Source organism: Antechinus flavipes, chromosome 3 (assembly GCF_016432865.1).
Source record: "Antechinus flavipes isolate AdamAnt ecotype Samford, QLD, Australia chromosome 3, AdamAnt_v2, whole genome shotgun sequence".
Taxonomy (NCBI): domain Eukaryota; kingdom Metazoa; phylum Chordata; class Mammalia; order Dasyuromorphia; family Dasyuridae; genus Antechinus; species Antechinus flavipes.
The window spans coordinates 4,070,457-4,092,790 of record NC_067400.1 but is presented as its reverse complement, the minus strand read 5'-3'; the positions used below and the strand labels follow the sequence as shown (position 1 = coordinate 4,092,790).

The following is a 22,334-nucleotide window of genomic DNA, read 5'->3' as shown; positions in this document are numbered from 1 at the left end:
ACCTAGTTATTAATCCATTCTTCCAAGAATGGAAATTACTTAGGCTCTTCAGAGAAAATCATCACATGACTTAATGTATTCAATGTGCCAAACTTGAGCCAAGATGAGATAGTTTAATAGAGGAACATTGTTTTTGCTTTCTCCCTTGATAAACTTTTGGAAAAGGTTAGACACAATGTATTCAAATTATTATTTCCAAGTTTTTCCCAAACTATTTCATAAAATGGCTTCCAAAATAACTACCAGTCTCTCAAATAATGTTCATGATTTTATAATCACTCAGTGAAATGATTTTCCCCTCATCCTCCTTGGATGCTGAGGAGATTTTCACAATGTTAATTATGCCCTTGCACTAATTCATTTATCTTGCCCATAATGCAGGGACACAATACTGTATAGATTCTGCCTCTGTTTCAATCTTTCCATAAGTTGTTCTTCTCTTTCAAATCCTTAATCTGAGTATACTCCAAGGATCTGGCATGAGTCCTCTCTTTTCTCTCTACATTCTCTTCCTTATTCATGTAAGCCCTTATCAGAACTTTCACAATTATCCTCATATGGATGACACCCCCAGAATCAATTAATTAACAAGCATTAATTATGTGCCTACTGTGTACCAGATTGTACTAGCACTAGGCATATAAATTAATAAAAATGATTTCTGCTTAGAAGGAACATATTTTCTAATGAGGGATGCAATAAGGACATGTAAATATGTGTGGTCATATATAACACATATGCAGATATATGTACATAATAGAAGTAAATAAAATAGTTAAATATAATATCTGTCAGATTTATGCAAAAGGAAAGAAGTTAGGACTGAAGAAGATATGGATAGCATTACAAAATCTAAAATAAACCATGTTGATTATGTAAAATTAAAATGATTTTGTACAAACAAAACCAATGAAACCAAAATTAGGAAAGCATAGGAAAGCAGAAAGTGGGAGAAAATTTTGCAATAAGGATCTCTGAAAAGTCCTCATTTCTCAAATGTATAGAGAACTGAGCTTAATTTATAAGAAAATAAGCCATTCCCTAATGGATAAATGGTCAAAAGACATGAGCAGGCAGTTTTCAGACAAAGAAAGCAAAGATATTTATGGTCATAAAAGTACTATAAATCACTATTGAGTGGAGAAAAACAAATTAAAACAATTCTAAAACAATAACTCCCCAAAACTCACATCTATCAGATTGACAAATATGATAAAATATGAATTTTTTTGTTGAAGGTGATACAGGAAACCTAGTGATACAGGAAACCTAGAACACTAATACACTGTTGATAAAATTATGCACTGATCAACCATTCTGGAGAACAATTTGGAACAATGACCAAAGGGCAACTGAACTGTGCATACCCTTTGATCCAACAATACCACTGCTAGTCCTATATCTTAACGATATCCAAAAAAGCAAAAGGATTATTTATTGTATCATATATTATATAATATTTGTAGCAGTTCTTTTTGTGGTGACTAAGAATTAAAAATTAAAAGGGTGTCTATCAAATGAGGAATGGCTAAACAGTCTGTGGTATATTATTGTAATGGAATATTATTGTGCTATAAAAATTACAAGCATAATGATTTCATACAAACCTAGAATTACATGAACTGATGCAATGTGAAGCAAACAAGATAAGGAGAACATTGTAGAAAGTAACAGTAATATTCTTTGATGAAGAACTGTGCATTACTTAGCTATTCTCAGCAAAACAATGATCCATGACAAATTAACAGGATTAATGATGAAGCATACTATTTGCCTTCAGAAAAAGAACTGATATTATCTTAATTCAGACTGAAGCATGCTATTTTCACTTTTTTTTTTAATTCAAGTCTTCTTGTACAAAATTACTAATATGGAAATATTATGTATAATGACATATGTATAAGCTATATTTAATCACTTGCCATCTCAGAGAGGGGAGAAGGGGGATGCGGTAGAATTGAACTCAAAACTTTAAATAAAAATGAAAAAGGAAGAGGAAGAAGAGAAAGAGGAGGTGGAGGAGAAAAAAAACAAAAAAAAGAAGAAGAAAAAAGAAATTAAAAGGAAGAGGAGGAGGAAAAAGAAGAGGAGAAAGGAGGAGGAGGAGGAGGAGGAAGAGAAGGAGGAGAAAGAGGAATGGAAGATCATGATCGTGATGATACTTGAGCTGGAATAAATTAGTTAAGATAGAGAATAGTGGACTTGAAATGAGAAGGAATTGAGTTCAAATTTGACCTCCAATGCTTATAACCTGGGTGATCTCGGGCTATTTAATTAAGCTCACTATGTCTCAATCTCTTTGTCTGTAAGATGAGAATACTCATAGATCTAGCACCCAGAGTCACTATGAGGACAAAATGAGATAATATGTATAAAGCACTTCAAAAGCCTAAGTGCTATATAAATTATATCTAGCTATTATTGAAGGACTAAAAATATTCTATGGGGTGGAAGTAAAAAGAGGATACATCCCAGGTCTGGCAGATAGATGATTCAACTGCATAGAGATAAAAGATTGAGTGTTGTGTATAAGAAAGAGAGAGGTCAATTTCCTGGATCACAGAGAGTAGGAAGATGAGTAATGTGCAATGAGGCTAGAACGTTACTTTGAAACTAGTTTGTGATGGGGTGTAAGGAAAAAAAATGAATAATAAATGAACAAAGAAGGGAAGGAAGGAAGGAAGGAAGGAAGGAAGGAAGGAAGGAAAGAAGAAAGAAAGAAAGAAAGAAAGAAAGAAAGAAAGAAAGAAAAAAGAAAGAAAGAAAGAAAGAAAGAAAGAAAGAAAGAAAGAAAGAGAGGGAGGGAGGAAGGAAAGATTTTTTTAAATATTAAAATATAAGGGAAACTACTAGAGTTACATTTTAAAAAGAGAGAAATAATCAAGCATGCACTTAGTACTTTGTCAGCAGTGAATAGGAAAAAATGAATCATAGAGAGCCTTGAATCAGGTAAACTGACTAAAATGTTTCAATAACCTAGGTTAGAGATGATAAAACTCTGAATTAAATCATAACTATATAAAGATGAAATTGAATAAGAAAGATGTTGTAGAAGTAGAAATAGGAAGACTTGACAGCCAATTGGTTAATGGAGGTGAAGAAGACACCATGGAATTACATATAAGGTAGATGGGTTGTGACTAGAACTGGAAGGATGGTAGTACTTTTTACTGAAATTATGTAAATTTGGAAGAAAGGGAAGTTTGGGGGGAGTGATAATGAGTTCAGACTTGGATGTGTTTCATTTCAGATGCCTCTGGGACCTCCAGTTTGAAATGTCCAATGGGCAACTGATGATGTAGGACTAAAACTCAGGGGATAGACCAAGACTGAGACTATGTATACAGTTCAGTGAGACATCTGCATAGAAGTCATAATCGATCTCTAGGGATCTAATGAAGTTACCAAGAGAGAAAAGAGAAGGACTTCAAAGAGAACTTTGGGTTCCGTTAGTAGTTGGGAGGCTTGATTTAGATGATGAATCAGCAAATGAGACAGAGGAGAAGCCAAACAAATAAGTGCAGGATTAGAAAAGAGGATGAAAACATACCAATTAGATAATATCTTGAAATAAAATACAGCACAGCAGTGCTAAATGCATGACAGGTGGAGAAGGATAACGACTGAAAAAAGACACAATATTTGGCAAAAGTTACCATCAGTAACTTTGAAGAGTAGATTTTTCAGTTGATTTATAAGATTGGAAGCTAGATTGAAAAAAATTGAGAGAAACGGAAGTAAAAGATATAATGCAGACAGATTTTTCTAGGACTTGATTCAAGACAGGGAGAAAAGCTATATAAGAGAATTGTTTGAAGGAATGATAGAATTAGTAAATTAATTCTTTGTTTTAAGGATAGGGAAGACTTGGATGTTTGAAGATAGTAAGGATGGAACAAATAGATTATATAGGAAGGAGTTGAAAATTGTTGGAAATAAAAGAGTGGTTGATGTTTTCAGTCTCTTTAAAAACACAGGAAGGATCAAGCATACATGCAGAGACATTGACTTTTATACAAAGAAGGGCTCCTTCATTGTCAAAGACTGGGGAAAAGGAGGAGAGAATATATAGTGATGAGACAGAGAATATGAAGTTCTGGTTAAATGGCCTCAATTTTTCTACAAATTAAGAAGTAAACTCCTCTATTTTAGAAGAAGAGGAGGAAAGACATGGGAGGCTTAAGGAATGAAGAGAAGATTTGGGAAAGATTCTATAGAGAATCAGAAAAGGAATCAATTAAGCAAGAATAAAGGAACTGCCTTGCTGTATTGATTGACACCAGGTAACACGAATTTATAATATTCTCAGTTAGCATGGTTGTATGAGTTCCTCTTGTTCAGTCCAGTAGCACATAAAGAAGAGCAGATCAAGTAAATGATAGAAGTAATTCAAAGGTTTTATGTGGTAACCAAAGGCTGGTGATAGACCAAGCAGAAGAGAGATTTAAAAGCAAAGAATAATATGTTGAGCTAAAATGCCCAACTATATGATAAAAATTGGAAAGGTAAGAAAATGAAGTCAGAGTACAGAAAAGATAATAACTTAAAAAAATAATGAGTTGACTTTTTGGAAGTCTTAATGTAGGTCAAGGATAGGTTTAAGAGGGATGTAGCATAGAAAGAGCTAGAATACTGTCTATGATGAATGTCAGAATTTCTCATTAAGAAAATGAAATAATTGTAATGGTAACATCTTGTGTATCATCATGTCTGTGTATGGCTGAGGTTGAAAGAAGGAAGATCATGGGACTTAAGGAGACTGGGGAATTGGGAGTTTAATGAGTTTAAGGAAGTATCTATGTAAATAATGAAGTCATTCAGTATAATATAAGTTGAAGAAGAGGGAAAGATGGTGAAGTAGGTTCTGAAATCCTTTAGAACAAAAGCAGTGATTAACCTGAAGACCAGTAAATAAATGAAATCATCATGTATATTATGTAGACATTTTTTGCTGAATGGACATGAAAGGACAATAAATTGCAGTGATGAAGATACGAGGAGAGTTTGGAATTGGGAGTAGGTAACAAGAAGTATTCTGACTTCTCTTTCATGAATAGCATATTGAGGATATGAGAAGAATTGTGGTCAGTATTGACAAGATTTCCAGAAATTCATTGTCATTAGAGAAAAATAAGTATTAAATTAGATGAGTCTATGCTGTAATCAATTTATAAGCTCTGTTATTAGTGTTATTTTATATCAGATACATTCTCTCCTAAATGTATTTACACAGTTCAGTCTTATTAAATTAACAGTTTTAGAAAAATAGAAATAATTCTGTCCATATCCTAGAAAAATAAAGAAGCAGCATGTTTTTTTTTTTTTCAAGGGGAAAAGACGTGAGCTTACAACCCCCATAATTAAAGTTGCGATAAGATTTCAGTCTGAGTTTCAGTGAGCCTGGCTCACCTCTCTAGGCAACAACATCTTTAGTCATTTTCACCCCATCACATAAATACTCTGAGGAGCTGTGCACAAGGATATGTTAAGCATTTTAAGTTCACTGGAAAATGGCCCTGGGAATCTCAATCATCTGCTTGCCAAATTAAAGAAACAAAAATAGTAAAATCAAAAGACCATAACTGTGGTCTTGATTTGTCTGAGTTCATACCAACATCAAATTGAATCCCATTCAAATAATGAAGAATTTGAGGCCTTTATCATTAAAAGCAACTAAGGCAGAAGATGTCCCAACAAAGATAATAAGAGGGTCATCATCAATTATCCCTCAGAAACTTTTCTCCAAGGGGTAGCATAGTTTTCATTAATTGTGAAAAAAATGAAATAGATAATAATTCTAGAATTTGAGGACTAATTAATGTGTGTGATGGGAGAGAGAAAAGACAAGAGAGAGACTGGGGGAGGTCTCCTCTAAATACATAACTTAAAGGTTAGTTTAATATTGCATTCTTTGATTCACTGCCGCTAGTGCTCTCCCTAAAGTCTTTGACTTTCTTGTGCAACTATTGTACAAGTTATCTCCTAAATCATAATATAAGCTCTTTTAAGCAGAGGGTTTTCATGTTTGTTTGTTGTTGTTGTTGTTGTTTAATATCCCCAACAAATAGCAGAGGGTCTACCACAAAATGATTAATAAATACTTATTTACTGAATTATAGTGATAGAGATTTATTCAAGATAATCTTGAAAATTCTTTAGTACTTGAAAAAATGAATGTATTGCCATCTTGCAGGGTATTGAATGATACTATCTCCTAATTAAGATAAAAGATAAATTATTACTAAAAAAGAAAAACCAAATACATTGAAGAATGTATGTTTTACATGAAAACCCTGAAAAAAAATGAAAGGAAAAAAATTCATCCTATAAATTGGACCAAAAAAAAGCTGGACGATGGTAAGTAGCCTGAGGGAGCTTGGTTTAGAAATTGTAATCTTTGTTCTTTGACTTTTACTACCAGATCCCCAGTTCCCTCAAATCTCATATTATTTTTTCAAGACATTGTCTGTGGTGGAGGTATTGGCACAGCAATAGAGACATATATGTTTAATTGCATCTGGGAACACACTACACAGTTATGGTTAACAGAGTCCCATTTGTCTAATGATCTCAGAGAAAAGAATTAACTTGTTTATATTTCCTTTAATTCCATGACACATAAGTAAGTTCAGAAAGCTCCAAGCCTCTACTTCAGCTGCTACCAATACTCTGTTTATTCAGTATCTTCAGGGAGTCCTTCAATCCTCCACAACAGTAGTTTCCCCTAGTTATGAGAGCCAGTTCCAAAACAGATATGTGAATACATACATACATGTATAAATATATATATAAATCTATGTTTTATATATACACATCTTATATTGTATGTATATATATATATATATATATATATATATATATATATATGTGTGTGTGTGTGTGTGTGTGTGTGTGTGTGTGTTTAATCTGCCTAAATGAAAGTGTAAAATAGTTTAAAAAGAATTTCATTGTGATCACATAAAAATATCAAAACACAAAATAAGAAAAAAAAACTTTCTCATAATGAAGAAATGATAAAAATATAATCTGACTCTTGGAAGTGATCTGAGTCTCAGAAGCTGATGACTTGTAAAAAATAGTATGGTACAGGTGGAATGAAAATCCATAATTTAATTCATAGAAAATTGAATCCCTAGGAGTAGAAGTGGGGTAGAGAGTAGGGCAAAGGTAAATAATAAAAAAAGAGAAACAATTATAAATAAGTATAATATGTGGGATAAACAATATTTATTCCATAAAATTTTATATTATATCTTCCATTTGGAGCTGTTGGGAAGTATGCTTTTGAGTAACTGAATGGCAAATCTCTGACTTTTAAACTGAATTTAATATGACACTTTTTAGATAAGCAGCAAATCTTGAGATCTCACAACCTGTTCTGAGAATAGCAACCACCTGATAACATATAAAAGAACAAGATATCTTCATGTTTAAAAAATGCAAAAATCCTAGTGACTGATACTGGATTTTTTTTTTAATTTAGAAATGTATTCCATTTTTTAAGGCTGTAGAATAATCAATTATAAATTAAATACTTTTCAACTTATCTTTTAATCGAAGCAACCCTAAATCTATTTATGGTGCCCAATTTCAGAAAACTATAATGTAAAATGGCTGCAAATACAAATTTGAAATTTATTTTCAGGAATAAATCCACATACATTTAATATTAACCTAGATCACATATTCATCCAAAAGTAATTGCATTTTCTTTTTTAAATCATATATTGTTATCTGAGACATTGCTAGGGGGTAGAATGAAACGGCAGCATTCAGTTAATCTAGCAACTTCCTGAAACACTTGGCTTGTAATTCCCCAGCTAGGTACACACGAATCCCTCTAAATTCACTGATAAGAAACTTGAACTGAAGTTCTCAAACAGTTATCCATGAAGATTTATTTATTTTCAAACATAGCAAGGCTGCATTGTAAAGCAGACTTACAAATAAATGAAAAATAATGATACACCTTTTTTTTTCCTTAGGCACATATTACTTCAATTTCAAAAGTTCTTTATAGCTCCAGATTAAGTAATAAATAAATAAACTTGTTACTGAATTAAAGACAGAGTTTCCCAAGCATCCAGGAAATTTAACATAGCAGAGCTCTTATAAATATGTGTGTGATATTCTCTAATCATATCTAACTTTTCACGACCTCACTGACCCAACAATCCATGGGGATTTTTGACAAAGATACTGAGGTGGTTTGCATTTCCTTCTTCAATTTTTAGGCAGTATTAAGTAACTTGCCAAGAGTCACGCAAGAAGAAAGTGTCTGAAGTCAGATTTGAACTCTGGTCTTTATGACTTCAGGCCCGGTGCTTTTATCATAGGTGCCCTCAATATATATTTATCTATATCTAAATAACCCAAAAAGATGCTTGGATTGTATGAAATGATGAATGAAATAGATATTCATTTTAGGAGAATACTTATAAACAAGAAATGGGGCCCATGCCAGTCTCTAAAAGTTCAGAAAAATAACTGGTAACATAGAAGAAGAAAAAAAGGGAAGAGAGAGCAAAAGAAAGGGAAAGAAGGAAGGAAGGAAGGAAAAAAGGAAGGAAGGAAGGGGAGGAAAGAGAGGGAGGAGAAAGAACAGGGAGAGGGAAGGAAGGGAGGAAGAAAGGAAGGAAAGGAAGAAAGAAATTTTAAAATTGTATTTCTTTTACTTTTATATTACAGAGATTACTACTTTTTGCAAACTGAACCAAAGAGGATTTCACTTCGGTAGTTTAGCCGTCTCAATGACTTTATTTAAAAATCGAAGTGCTATTGGGAAAGTTAAAGTTGCCCCTGCACACAATGTGAGCTTGACATGACCCTAGTGGAAAAATCGCTACTCAGTTGTTTCAGCACCTCTGACAGTGTCAACAGGACTTATTATCTAAGGAACCCCGAGTTTGTTCTCCAAGGCCAAGCAGATCTATTTTCCAGAGAATGCCAGGACATAAAATTTTCCAGCTACATTTCCCTATGGGCTCTCCCACGTTGAAGCAACTAAACCACAAACTTCTAGGATACACCCTTTAACTACTCAAAAGGGAAAGCCTCCTTACCTGTTTATCCTCTGGGAGTGAGGAGAGGAAGAGGGAGAGAAACCGCAGAGCCTGGCCCTTTAACCACCAAGTGAAAGACTGGAGAAGCCCAATTACTGGCTGAGCAAGAATTAAGATGGTCTAAAAACCTGGTGATGACTTCAGCGATCAAAGGGGCAGCCAGGGGCGGGGTGGGGAGGGAAGAGGCCTTAACAATAAAATGTAGAGGGAGGAGGGGTCTCTTCACTTGGCCCAGTGGCCATTGAAGAAGGAAAACAGGTGGGGGAAGGCACCGTAGGTTAGCTCAGGTTCTGTTTCAGGGCCTGGGGATAGGGTGGGGGCAGGGAGAGCACCTGTGCTTTACAGGGCTGGGGGAGGGGGCGTTTTCTCACCACTTGGGCTATTGCTGGATCTCAGGCGCCTTCCACAGAGACACTGCAGCATAAGCACTCCTTTCTTCAGGAAAAGCCCCAGAATCTTCATGGATCGAGTTTGTGTTTGGGGCTCTGGGACTCCCCTCCCTACCCGCCTCCGTTAAGCGTCCAACCAGAGCCCGGGCTCCCCGCGAAAGGAAGCGTCCACGCCCATGCTCCGCGACTCGCAGGATACGGAGAGTGGGTTCATCGATGGATCGGTCGGGATGGAGAGGAGGCTGAAGTCAGGAGGCCAGATGCCCGAGGCCTGGGTCCAGACGAGAGTGGCCAGGAGCTTGGCAGGCCCCGACCGGTCCAGGGGCTGGGCGGGATGGGCTTCGCTCTGTTCCCGGAGCCGGCAGTGAGATGCTGGGGCAGCAGCCGACTCGACCACCACGCCCCAACTTGCAACAACGAGACACTTTAGGAGTTTTCAAAGAATCCGGTTTGCCCAGACGTGGGCAGGGGGTGGATTGGGCCACAGATGTCACCTGGTTTGGATGCCTTCCCGAAGAAGCCCCTGCCCCCTACTGGGAGACAAGGCGAGTCTATGTCCACAGGGACCGAGGCCACGAGGAGGAAGCTGACGCTCGCGCAGCTCCCGTGCTCGCTCGCTCTCTCTCTCTCTCTCTCTCTCTCTCTCTCTCTCTCTCTCTCTCTCTCTCTCTCTCTCTCTTTCTCTCCCCACTTCCCTGTCCCTCTATTTCTGTCTGTCTCTCTCACACAGTCTCACTGATGAACTGTACTGGGTTTTATGTTCAGCGTGGGATGGGGAAAGGGAAAGACAACGCGCACTAGCCAGAAACAGCGCAGCCGGACTAGTTGCTGGAAGGGTGGGGTGGCCGGGAAGCAGCAGAGCGTGAAGTTCTACATGGATGTGCATGCGTCTGGTGGGGGCAGGGAGAGGGATGGAAATAGTGGCTGGGGACGGGGAGAGGGGTAAGGAAAGGTCCAGGGATGGCAGAGGAGTCGCTGCGGGACTTGTGAGGGCCATTTAGAAAGTATTGGGGAATGGGATGGGAGTGGGGGGTGGGCAGTGTGGTATCCCCCCAATAGTTTTCTCTAAAGAAAAGACTGTGGGGAGCCGAAAGGGAGGTGGGCTCATTCAGGGCCATCTTGGAACCGGGGCCCCCCTCTCTTTACCACAAGTTCCCAAGGAGTGTCAGGGGGTGGGGGAGGAGGGAGAGACGGATAGGAAGAGGAGAACTTCAGTGCCAACTGCGGCGAGGAGACAAGATGACAGTAGTTCAGAAGTGAAGAGACTCATAGTAACTTTCTTCCTCCTCCTCTTTTCTCTCTTCTCTTCTCTCCCTCCCCCCTCTCTTCTCCCTCTCACTCTCCTTTGCTCCGCCTTTGTAATCTAAAACCGAAAGTGCTCACAGAAACATTTCTTTTTTCTGTTCTTTCTTTGTCACAGGCTTTCCACTCTCCCAGCAATCCCAGGACCCCCTACACTCACTCACTCTCTCTCTCTCTCTCTCTCTCTCTCTCTCTCTCTCTCTCTCTCTCTCTCTCTCTCCCTCCCTCCCTCTCTTCTTCCCTCCCCCGCAATATCACCTCTGAAACAGAGTCGCACTTCATTACAAACACCTCTGAATTTGACCTGGAACGGATTCTGGAGGCCCGCGCCACTTGCGTGGAGTTGGTCCTAGCTCAGTCTTCAGCCGGAGCCACGAGAGCTTTCCTTGGTCCTGAATTTCTTTGATTTTTCTTTGCTTCTCTTTTCTCCCGCTGGGTTCCTAATTAATGCAATACCCACCAGTGACCACTGGAGGGCTTTCTCGGACAAAAAAATTATTAAAGCACTTTCAACGTTCTTCTAAGTCCCCTTGGGGACACAAGCCTAACGCACCTGTTGCTTCTACCGGTGCAAAGTCCCCGGGGGAAACGAGACGCAATTAGAAAAAGGAAAACACCTAAAAATATTCACTCCTGCTGCCCAGAGCTTTCTGAGAGACTGCTGGTTACCGAGGTACCTACTCACAAAGGGTCTTAGAGTTTGGGGCGATTTGAGGCAATATAGTCTGCAGAAAACTAGAATATAGCCCAAGATCAGGGAGTTTTCCGAGTATAAATGGTTGCTTTATCTAGCTTAGGGAAATAAAGAAAAACTTTCTGAATAACGAATAAGATTATGTTAACATTTTTAAAGAGCTTGAATGATTGCAAAGTACTTTGCCTATGTTATCTCATTTGACTTTTCAAGAAATCAAATCTAAGCCAGGCCAAAAGTGGAGCTTTCCTGGGACACTAACAATCGATGGATCCCATCTCCCATCATTAAGCCTTTGCTGATGAACTTCACTGAATTCTAGATGTCTGATGCTGTACTCAACTGTTGGGCCGTGTTTTTTAAGAGTTTGTTCTCTGTCATATACATGTGGATAGCATATACCTGTATCCGTCTCTTATTCAATAGTGTCCAACTCTACATAACGCAGGCTTTTGTCTATGTTTTTTTTTATTTTTTATATTGGTAAAGATAGTAGAGTTGTTTGCCCTTTCCTGCTACATTGTGCCCCCATTTTACAAATGAGAAATTGAGTTAAATAGGATTAAGTGATTTTTCTCTAGGATCATATAGCTAGTAAGTGACTGAAGTCAGATTTGAATTCAGAGTTTCCTGAACTCCAATCACAGTACTGTATCCACTGTCACAGAGACAGACAGATAGATAGACAGAGCTACATGCACATACGTACACACACACATATATATCTACACATATGTCCATATATATAAATATATTCAAAATAATTTTGTCTCGTGAGGAATAAGGAAAGGCCTCATGAAAATGATAGTGTTTGAGTCCTGGAAGGAACCAAGGGATAGAAGTGAGAAGAAAATATAGTTTATATCTTGAGGACAACTAGCATGAATCTACAGAGATAAGAGATAAAATGTTACATATGAGGAAAAGCAAGCTGGCCAGTCTGTATTGTACAGGGTGTGAAAGGGAGGTAAGAGGAAAAGTAAGTTAACACAAATTTTGAAAAGTTCTGAGTGCCAAATGGAAATTTATATTTGATACAAAATGTAATAGAGAAACAATTAAATTTAAGGTGTCTTTTTGAAAATTGTATTTGAAATCTATTCTTTAAACTTGAAATATATAATAATGATAGTGACAAGATGTATAAAGTTCTTTACAAACATCTCATTAGAGCCTCAAAGTAATCCTAAAAGGCAGTGATTTCAGGTATTTTACCCCTTTTTACAGGTGGGGAGAAGCTTCACCATGATGGCAAAGCTAGAGAGAAAAAGAATCAGAATTTAAACAAGATTTCATGACTCCAAGTCCATCACTCTATGCCATATGGTACAGTGCTATGCCAGGAGCAATGAGTAGAAGTTGCATAGAGGTAAATTTGTGTACAGGTTGTCCAGGGGTGAAAAAAAAATCTCTGTAAGACTCATAGCTGTTCCAAGAGGAATGGGCTTCCTCTACTGTGCTTGTGATTGGTTACTTTGTATTTGGAGGCATATAGAGACTAGATGAGCACAACAAGTTCTTTCACATGAGGTTTGAACTAAATGGTAACTGTTGTCCCTTTCACCTGTTAAGTTCTGTGATTCTGCTGTCTCACAGAAGGTGATCAGCAGAAATGTACCAGAAGGACAATTGAAAAGGGCTTTAATCATTTTCTGAAAAGCAGAAAAAGCATCTCAGAATGAAATCTGAAGAAATTCACTCAAATATTAACTAAATGGCTGAATTAGCTTGTTTTCTAGCTATAAGTAGAATAATAATAGAGAGGTACTATGATATAGTGAAGAGAGAGCCAGCCTCTGAATCATCAAGACTGAAGTTCATCTTTTATAAATCCTGCATATGTGACTCTGGGCCATTACCTTAACCTTCAGTATTATGGATAACTTTCTTGTTTTTCTACGTTAGAAGAAGTTGCCAATCTTCATTGATTGATAGAATTTCCCACACCAATGAAATCAAAAGGTGTGGGTTTGGGTTTGGGCTTTTTAAAGTATTTTGTGCTCCACTAAAATCTGACTTCAAGGATCACTGAGGTGGGGATGTAGCTCTAGGAGATAAGAGATTATCCCAGTGTAGGTTTTCACAGGTCCTACCAAGCTTTGAAACTTTTGAGCATAGATTCAGTACCATATTGAAGATCTGTCTTCCAAGGCCCAGCCTACATAACATTTGAGATTCTTTTCATTAGGTTGGCTGAAAAGTGATGAATGTGTTTGTTCATAATAACTTTTAAAGATAGACAACTGTCATAGAGGGGTTAGGATCAGAAGAATTTGACAGAGGACCCATAATGATAAAATTTGTTACTAAGCTGCTTAACTAAATTATTATATAATATAATGTAAAAAGGTAGAATGCTTTCTGGGTCAAAATACGATTTTTTTACATTCTGTAATTTCATATCCATTAGTCAAAATCACACAAAAATAAACTTTCTGTTGAACACCATGTTAATATTTTATTTTTCTCCTGATTTTATATATATATATATATATATATATATATATATATATATATATATATATATAGTAAGTCTCCTTTCAAATTTGTGTTTTTATTGAATGATAATTCTTTCTCTTTTCTCCCCTCATGGTCCTTATTACCAATGAGGAAAATCAAATCATATGGTCATATGCATGGTGCTAGACTCATAGGAAGAGAAATAGGAAGAGAATAAATACAAATAAGCACCTAAAGAATCTGTATGTAAACTTGACTGGGTGTCTGCACAGCAGCTATGTGTAAACATGACTAGGCTTCTATGTGACCAGCACTTTGTTACTCATTTGACCCCCACAACAATCCTGCAAAATAGAGACTGTTGTTATAGCCATTTTACAGTTGAGAAAATTGAGGCATTCAGAGATTAAATGATTTAACCAGAGCCACATTGCTAATAGATAACTGAAATTCGATTTGAATTCAAGTCTTTCTGATTCAGCTTTAAAACTCTATTCACTAATCCATCTAACTGCCTATACACACATATGTATGTATCTGCATATACACATATGTTATATGTGTATAAATATGTGTATGTGCCTTTTCTCTTGCACAAAATGCCTTCATTTGGCACCACCATTCCATTCTATTTCTCTTCTCTTTCACAGATAAACTAGAAAATCATCCTCTACGTGGGTGCTATCATTTCCTTATTCCACTAAGTTCTCCTTGCACCATGACTTCCCTTGATGGAAATTATATTTTCCAAAAGCATCACTGTTGTTTTAATTATTCAAGCTTATAGGCTTGGCTTAGTCCCTATTCTTCTTGACCTCTCTCCAGTTTCAACTAGAGTGACACTTCTCACTCCTTGTTCTCTCTCCCTCATACTGACTATTCTTTCTCACACTGAACAATCATCAGTCATGATCCATGTTGTATGTACAGTTAAATATTAGGTCTCTCTACTGTTCTTACCACTTCTCCCTTTCTTAACTCTGGTGCTACACTCTATTCATTTCTACTCCACCAGAAATTTAAACTCCATCCTGCAATTCTGATCAGTAAGTATTTTGATATTTCGTGGAGGTTCAGGCCTCCATGACACTTTATGGTGTCTCCTCAGCATGCTTTACATGGGTACCCTCCTCCTTGTCATTCTCTATTCCTCACCCTCACTTTCCAGCACCCCTTTATGTGCTGTCTTCTCCCATTAGAATGAAAGCCCCTTGGGATCAAAAATTGCTTTGCTTGTTTTTTATTTGTATTCTTGATGATTGATACAACACTTGGAAAATGTCTACTAAAAAATGAATAAGTCTTAATCATCTACCTACCTACCTACCTACTTATTTCTATCTATCCATCCATCCATCCATCCATCCATTTTCATTGAGCTATCTACCTATCTATCTATCTTTTTATCTACCTCTCATCTATACATTATTTCTCTTGGCAATCAATTCACATAATTTTCATTCTTGTCTCTATTCAGTTGACTTGAAAACCTATATGTCTCTAATTTCTTGTAACTTCTGGCTTGGCTACCCAGCCACACACTTGACATTGCTTTCTAGTTATATATATATACATACATACATACATATATATATATATATATATATATATATATATATATATATATATATATATATATATATATATATAACTAGAAAGCAATGTCAATATTACATGTATATATATATACATACATACATACATATATATATATATCATCTCAAGTATATGTGTTCTTTTCACACACTTGACATTGCTTTCTAGATATATATATATATATATAATCTCAAGTATATGTGTTCTTTTCACACACTTGACATTGCTTTCTAGTTATATATATATATATTATATATATTATCTCAAGTATATGTGTTCTTTTCACACACTTGACATTGCTTTCTAGTTATATATATATAACTATATAACTATATAACTATATATATATATAATCTCAAGTATATGTGTTCTTTTCTTTTCCCAAATGCAATTTCTGTCAAGAGCACCACTATCCTTCCATTTACCCAGTTTTCAACTTGGGAATCTATATTCTTTGAATCTAAACTCTGCCTCACCCTTTCATAATCTAAGCTATTGCCTGATCTTTTTTGTAAAATTTTACTTTCACAACATCTCTCACACCCATTTATTTTTGGCCATTCAGTCAGTCAGCATGATGGTTCAGATCCCTATCACCTCTTGTAAGGACCAGAGTAAAAACATTTTATTCCTTCCTCCCATTCTTTTCCCCTCTGGCCCAGCCTTCAAAAGGTGACAAATAATTTCCATAAGGTCCAGGTCTTATATCACTCCTAAGTTAGAGAAAATCCTTTGGTTCTCTATTGTCTCTGTGGCAAAATACAAATGCCTTTGTTTGGCATCTCAAGCCCATCACACAATCTGGCTGAATCTTACCTTCGCAGATTTTTTCACATTACTCCCCCTCATAGTCTTTATCTTCTAGTCAGACTGGCCTACTTCCTAGTCCCTGCACACAACATTCCATCTCTAAGTTCTGCACTTTTGCAAAGACTATCCCTGATGTGTGACTATTCTCCACTCCTCATTCTGTTTCTGGAAACTATAGATCCCTCCAAGGCTTGGTTCAAATGGCAAATCATGAAGGAGGCCTTTTGATGACTCTGCTAAAATGTGGGAACCAAAGCAACATAGAAAAGTCAAGATCTTCACAGATTGGCTAAGATGACAGGAAAAGAAATGAAAAATGTTGGAAGGGCTATGGGAAAAATGGGACACTAATGCATTGTCGGTGGAGTGATAAAATGAGCCAATCACTCTGGAGCAATTTGGAAGTATACCTAAAGGGCTATAAAACTGTATACCCTTTGATCCAGCAGTGCCATTATTAGGTCTGTAACCCAAAGAGATCATAAAAGAGGGGAAAGGACCCACATGTGCAAAAATGTTTGTTGCAGCCCTTTTCGTAGGCAAGGAACTGGAAATTGAGTGGATGCTCATCAGCTGTGGAATGGCTGAATGAGTTACGGTATATGAATGTAATGGAATATTACTTTTCTAATATAACGGGCAGCCTGGAAAGACTTACACGAGCTGATAATAAGTGAAGTGGACAGAACCAAACCAAGAGAATATTGTATACAGTAACAAGATTATGTGATAGCTGGGGTAGATAGACCTGTCTTTTTTCAACAGGGTGATGATTAAAGGCAATTCCAATAGGCTTGGGATGGAAAATGGCATTCACATCCAATGAAGGAACTATGGATACTGAATATGAATCAAAACATAGTATTTTCACTACTATTGTTGGTGGTGGTGGTGGTGGTGGTATTTGCTTGTTCTCATTTTTTCCCTTTCGTTCTGATTTTTCTTCTACAACTTGCACAACTTCCACAAATATAAAAATATGTTTAAAAGAACTTAACATATTTAACTTATATCAGATTGCTTGCTGTCTTGGGAAAAGGGAAGGTAAGAGAGGAAGGGAGACAAATTTGGAACCCAAAGTTTTACAAAAATGAATGTTTAAAACTATCGTTAAATATATTTGGGAAAATAAAATACTATTAAATAAAAAAAAAAAAAAAACAGGTCTTGCTGACAGAGAAAAGACAGTGAGGCTATTGATTTAGAATGGAAGCATGCATATAGGTGAATTTCCAATATCACATGATACAAAAGAGAGCCATCCCTTCTTTACCTGTCATTCCTGTCCTCAATTCCAATTCCATCCTAGACTTTTGTTTTATTACCTGATTATTACTCATAGAGTCATAAATGCAGCTAGGTGACACAATGAAGAAAATGATGGGCTTAAAATCAGAAAGGAAATCTATTCTCAACACAACTAGCTGAATGATCCTGGACAAGTCATCTCTTAACCAGTCTGAGCAACTGTACAATAAAGAGGGTTGGGATCACTAGCTTTTAAGGATTCTCATAGAACTACTTCTCCAACACCATAAAATCTCTCGAAACAAGAACTGTCATTTGCCACTGTTTTTAGCCCTTGCGCTTAGCACGACGCCTGGCATGTGGAAGGTGCATAATAAATGCAAATTGACTCACTGTAAATACAACTTATTTTCAGAATGTCAGGAAAGAAATATAAATGTGTCTATATCTAAGTTATGTATTTTCAGTTTTCTATCTGGTAAAACCTGAGTTCTAAAATATCAAATTGACTCAGTTCCTTCCCATTCCTTCCCACTGTAACCACAATTCTGTAAAAATGGGTAACAACATTGACACAAATTATACACTTTCTTGATAATTATTAAGGTTTGCAAAGTGTATTCCAGTACTGTCACACCTACTGAGTTAATGAACTTATCCCAGTTTTTTGTTATGGTCAGTTTGACAAATTTTAAGGACCCTGACCTTACCATTTGGAATTCTGTGGCTTTTTCAGATGACCAATTGAGATCAAAAAGAGGGAAAAAAATCTTTATTCTTCCTTCAAGTCAAGTCAGGCTGGTTATTGTGGGAAATGTGGAGCCAATCAATCATAGCAAGTTAATACTTAGGAATTGTCAGGGAATAACCTTTATTCTTAATCAAAGTTGTAATTCCTACTAAAAATGTGAACAAAAATCCCAATCAGAGTTGGATGACTTTATTTTAAATTTTGAGAGCATTACTTTGTGGCAGACCCAACATCAGCACATATGGGTATGTTATATTTTAATGGGATTTTTTTGTTGTTGTTGTTTGTTTGTTTGTCTTTTTGCTGAGGCAATTGAGATTAAGTGACTTGCCAGGGTCACACACCTAGGAAGTATTAAGTGTCTGAGGCCAGATTTGAACTCAAGTCCTCCTGACTTCAGGACTGGTGTCCTATCCACTGTGCCACCTAACTGTCCCATTTTATTTTTTTAATAAGAAATATCATCATTAAACATATGTACATGTGAGCTATAGTATGATATAGTGCACAGAGAGATAGCCCAGAGTCAAGAAGACCTAGATTCCAATCCCATTTATAAAATGTATTTGCTGTGTAACCCTTGGCAAGCCATTTACCCTCTCAGTGATACTGGCCATCACATAAGACAATGTTCAAAGCAGTTGTCCAGAATCTTTTTAGAAGGACTTTCCTCATCAGATGTTAAGTGAATAAATGAACATAGGAATGTCCCACCCAATACATATCTGTATATATCCATTTAGGCCAAAAATGAATAAGAGGAAGGAATGATATTGTATTTTCAAATCTTGTCCTAGTTTCCATAATTTCAAGGGGCTTCCAAGGATAGAGACCCATGCCTCTCTAACAGCATTGTTGTTCTTGCAATGCTGTATGACTGGGAGACATGGAAGATGAGAATATCTAAGGAATGAATATGGTGGGTACCATTAAAAAGCAATGAAAGGAAACACAATTAGTGTAAGTAGGCTAGAGATAAAGATCAGCAAAAAATAGGGGCTGCATCATGTGGTAAAGGTTAAAGGTAACATCCAGACAATCCAAGAGAAGCTAAAGTGTCTCACAGGAATATTCAAACACCCAGAGGAAGGATGGCTCCAGCACTGTCAGGTAAAGCCTCCATGGGATTCAATTGGTTTCTGGGTACACTGCCATCTTGATAAGGTTCCATGGAAGTATCAAAGTCCTAATGAACAAAACCCCAAAAAGAGAATGATGGCATAAGGAGAAAGTGAGTGTCTTCTTGTGGATGGGCAACTATATTAGAACATTTAACTTTTAAATATTTTTCCTTATTCATACAATAAACTAATGACCCATGACACAAGACAACAAATGAAGGTCATATGCATGAATTATCTTTAAAATCAGGATAACAAACAGCCATTTCCTATTCACCAAAGAGAATGAATTTGAAATGCTGAACCTGGATTCAGAAAGTCTGAGCCTTAATCACTGATTCTTTCTTTATCTGCCTCCTCTATGATCTTGGGGAAATAACTCGATTTTTCTATAATAACTAGGTGTCATAGTGGATAGAGCATTGGACCCAGATTTTGGAAGAACTGAATTCAAATCCAGCCTCAAAATCTCACTAGCTTTATGATTTGGTGTCCTAGTTTCTCAATTGAAAAATGAGGATAATAATAGCACCTATCCTGAAACATTTTTTTAGTATCCAATGAGATACTATTTTAAGAGCATTTAACCCCTTGCCAGGGCCATAGTAGAAACTATATAAATGTGGGTTTCCTTTCCTTCCCTTTTTCATCTTGTCCCTCAGCTTGATTATCTGTAAAATGGGGAGGCTAAACTCTTAAGTTCTCATCCAGAAATGAACCTATGATCTTTTAAATCTGTGGTATAATTTGAATAAAAACCTCTCTAAAACATATTTGACAAGAGGTCATATGTCTTCTGCTTAAAGATTCCCAGAGAGAGGGGATCCAAAAATTCCCAAGAGTTGTTATGAAATAGTGATTGTTTTGAAGCCCCTTCCTCATCCCTGGACATCAAGTCAAACTTTGTATTAGAAATAGCATCAACTCGGAGGGTATGGAAAGTTGTTAATAGATTAATTATAATATCCTATCGCATATTATCACATTTAAATCAATTCTATTGCTAATGCTATTTTTATGGTAAATGATAAAATGTATTTCTTTTTACACCTAAAAGGGAGTTACAGGAAGTTTTCTTAAAAGCCAAGATGTTGGAAACTCCTGCTCTACATCTTAATGCTACGGTCTGAGGTCCAGTGAATCAGAAAGTAATTTATGTAAAGAAATCTGAGATCCAGGCTTAATAAATACAATTTTGTTGTATTTAATAAATGTGTTTGATTTAATAAATATTTCCTGAAGTGAAGCATGGTGGTACTGCAAGTCATAATAATTGGGAAAATCCCTTTCTCCTCTGTGCTTCCCCATTTTTGGATCTTTTAAAAAAAAAATTGATCTGAAATTGAGAGGCTGAGAAGAAATGGGCTCTAATGTTCCTAAAACTCTTGTTCAAGAGAAGGATTCAGATTCTTGCACAGAAAGACCTTTCAATTATCCACTATTCATTCATTCCAATTCAGAATTCAGACCTTGAAGGGGAGGTGGATGATCTGCTTTGCATGACACATAGCTGATGGATTATTAGAAAATAATTTATGAATAAACACTGAGAAATCTGGCATCAATTCCCACTCTCATGACCAAAACCCTGCTCTCACTTCTCTAATATGAGTCAAGTTGTGTGTTACTAAATGGTTGAGGATACTTGATTTTATTTACAGATTTATCCATGAACAACTGACCTTGTTATAGCAGTGCCATTGTGTTAGCAAATGAGAGACTTCTGGGAAAACATGAAAATGCCTTGCTTTCACTAAACCATGGGAAAGGATTAGAAAGAACTGCTATTTCAATGGCCTCCTTTCCATCATTTGTCTAGGTGCATGCTAAAAAAAGAAGAATGCCTCAATAGGCAAGAAATGGTCATTTGGACTACACACAAGAGTCTAGAATCAGTGTCATCCAGCAAGTGGGAGGTAGTAAAGTGGAATGGAAGAAATCTGGGATCTGGAGTAAGAAAACCTGTTTCAAATCCAAGATCTACTACTAACCATCAAGGGAGACACTTACTAAGTCCTTCTTTCCTGGCTGGGTCTCATTTTTCTCATCTATGTTAAAGTAGTTATATTCAATGTTTTCTAAAGATCACCTTTAAAATTTTACCTGGTGAGATCATAGATCAGGGGTTATTAAGTGTGTGTGTGTGTGTGTGTGTGTGTGTGTGTGTGTGTGTGTGTTGGAAATTTTGGCAGTTTGATGAAGCCTCTGGATCCTTTCTCAAACTTATGTTATTAAATGATTAAAATAAAATACACATGATTTAAAAAAGAAACTATTTATATTGAAATACAGTTATCAAAAAAGTTTACCCATACTTTTTTTGCAGATTTTTTCAAAGAAACTGTGATCTTGAATTTTCATTATCATATGGAATCAAAATTCTCACATCTTCATCAACATATTTTGGGGATAGAGATCTGTCAATTCTGACTTCCAATAGTATGACCAAGTCATTCCTGATCTATCATCCTTTTGTGTCAGGCCCCAACACTTACTTCTGTCTATTACTGAAAATTGTGATCCATTTTTTTTCAAAATTCTCTTTCCTGCTCTATCCATCTATATCTGAAGGATAAAAAGTATCCCCTTTGGACATTGCTTTCTCTTTATTTTTTATTAACCTGTCTAACACTGATTCAGTATGTTCTAAGAATAGATCATTCAGTGTTAATCCACTGATAAAAGACTAGGATAAAAGATAATCATAGATCATGCTGTCATATTTTTAGTACTAAAAGGAAACAGATTATTAAGTTCAAATTCTTACTTTCACAAGTGAGGAAACTGAGGTTCAGAGAAGTTTAGTGACTTTCCAAGTTCAAACAAATAGAAAGTGGTAGAGAGAGGATCTGAATGCAGATCTCCTAGCTTCATCCATCATGTTCCACTGCACTATGCTGT

At 36.4% G+C, this 22,334-nt stretch overlaps 1 protein-coding gene across 2 annotated transcripts in view; it reads right to left on the bottom strand.

The window, feature by feature from the left end:
- Positions 1–22,334, bottom strand: part of FGF12 (fibroblast growth factor 12) — a 524,631-nt gene that overhangs the window by 331,575 nt on the left and 170,722 nt on the right. The window contains exon 1 of one of the 2 annotated variants that reach the window (XM_051991635.1): positions 9,434–9,539. The exons of the other annotated variant lie outside the window; for it this stretch is intronic. Within the exon in view, the coding sequence (XP_051847595.1) occupies positions 9,434–9,524 (91 nt within the window). The 5' untranslated portion in view covers positions 9,525–9,539. Of the gene's footprint in view, positions 1–9,433; positions 9,540–22,334 lie in introns of those variants that run through there. 2 annotated transcript variants of the gene reach the window in all.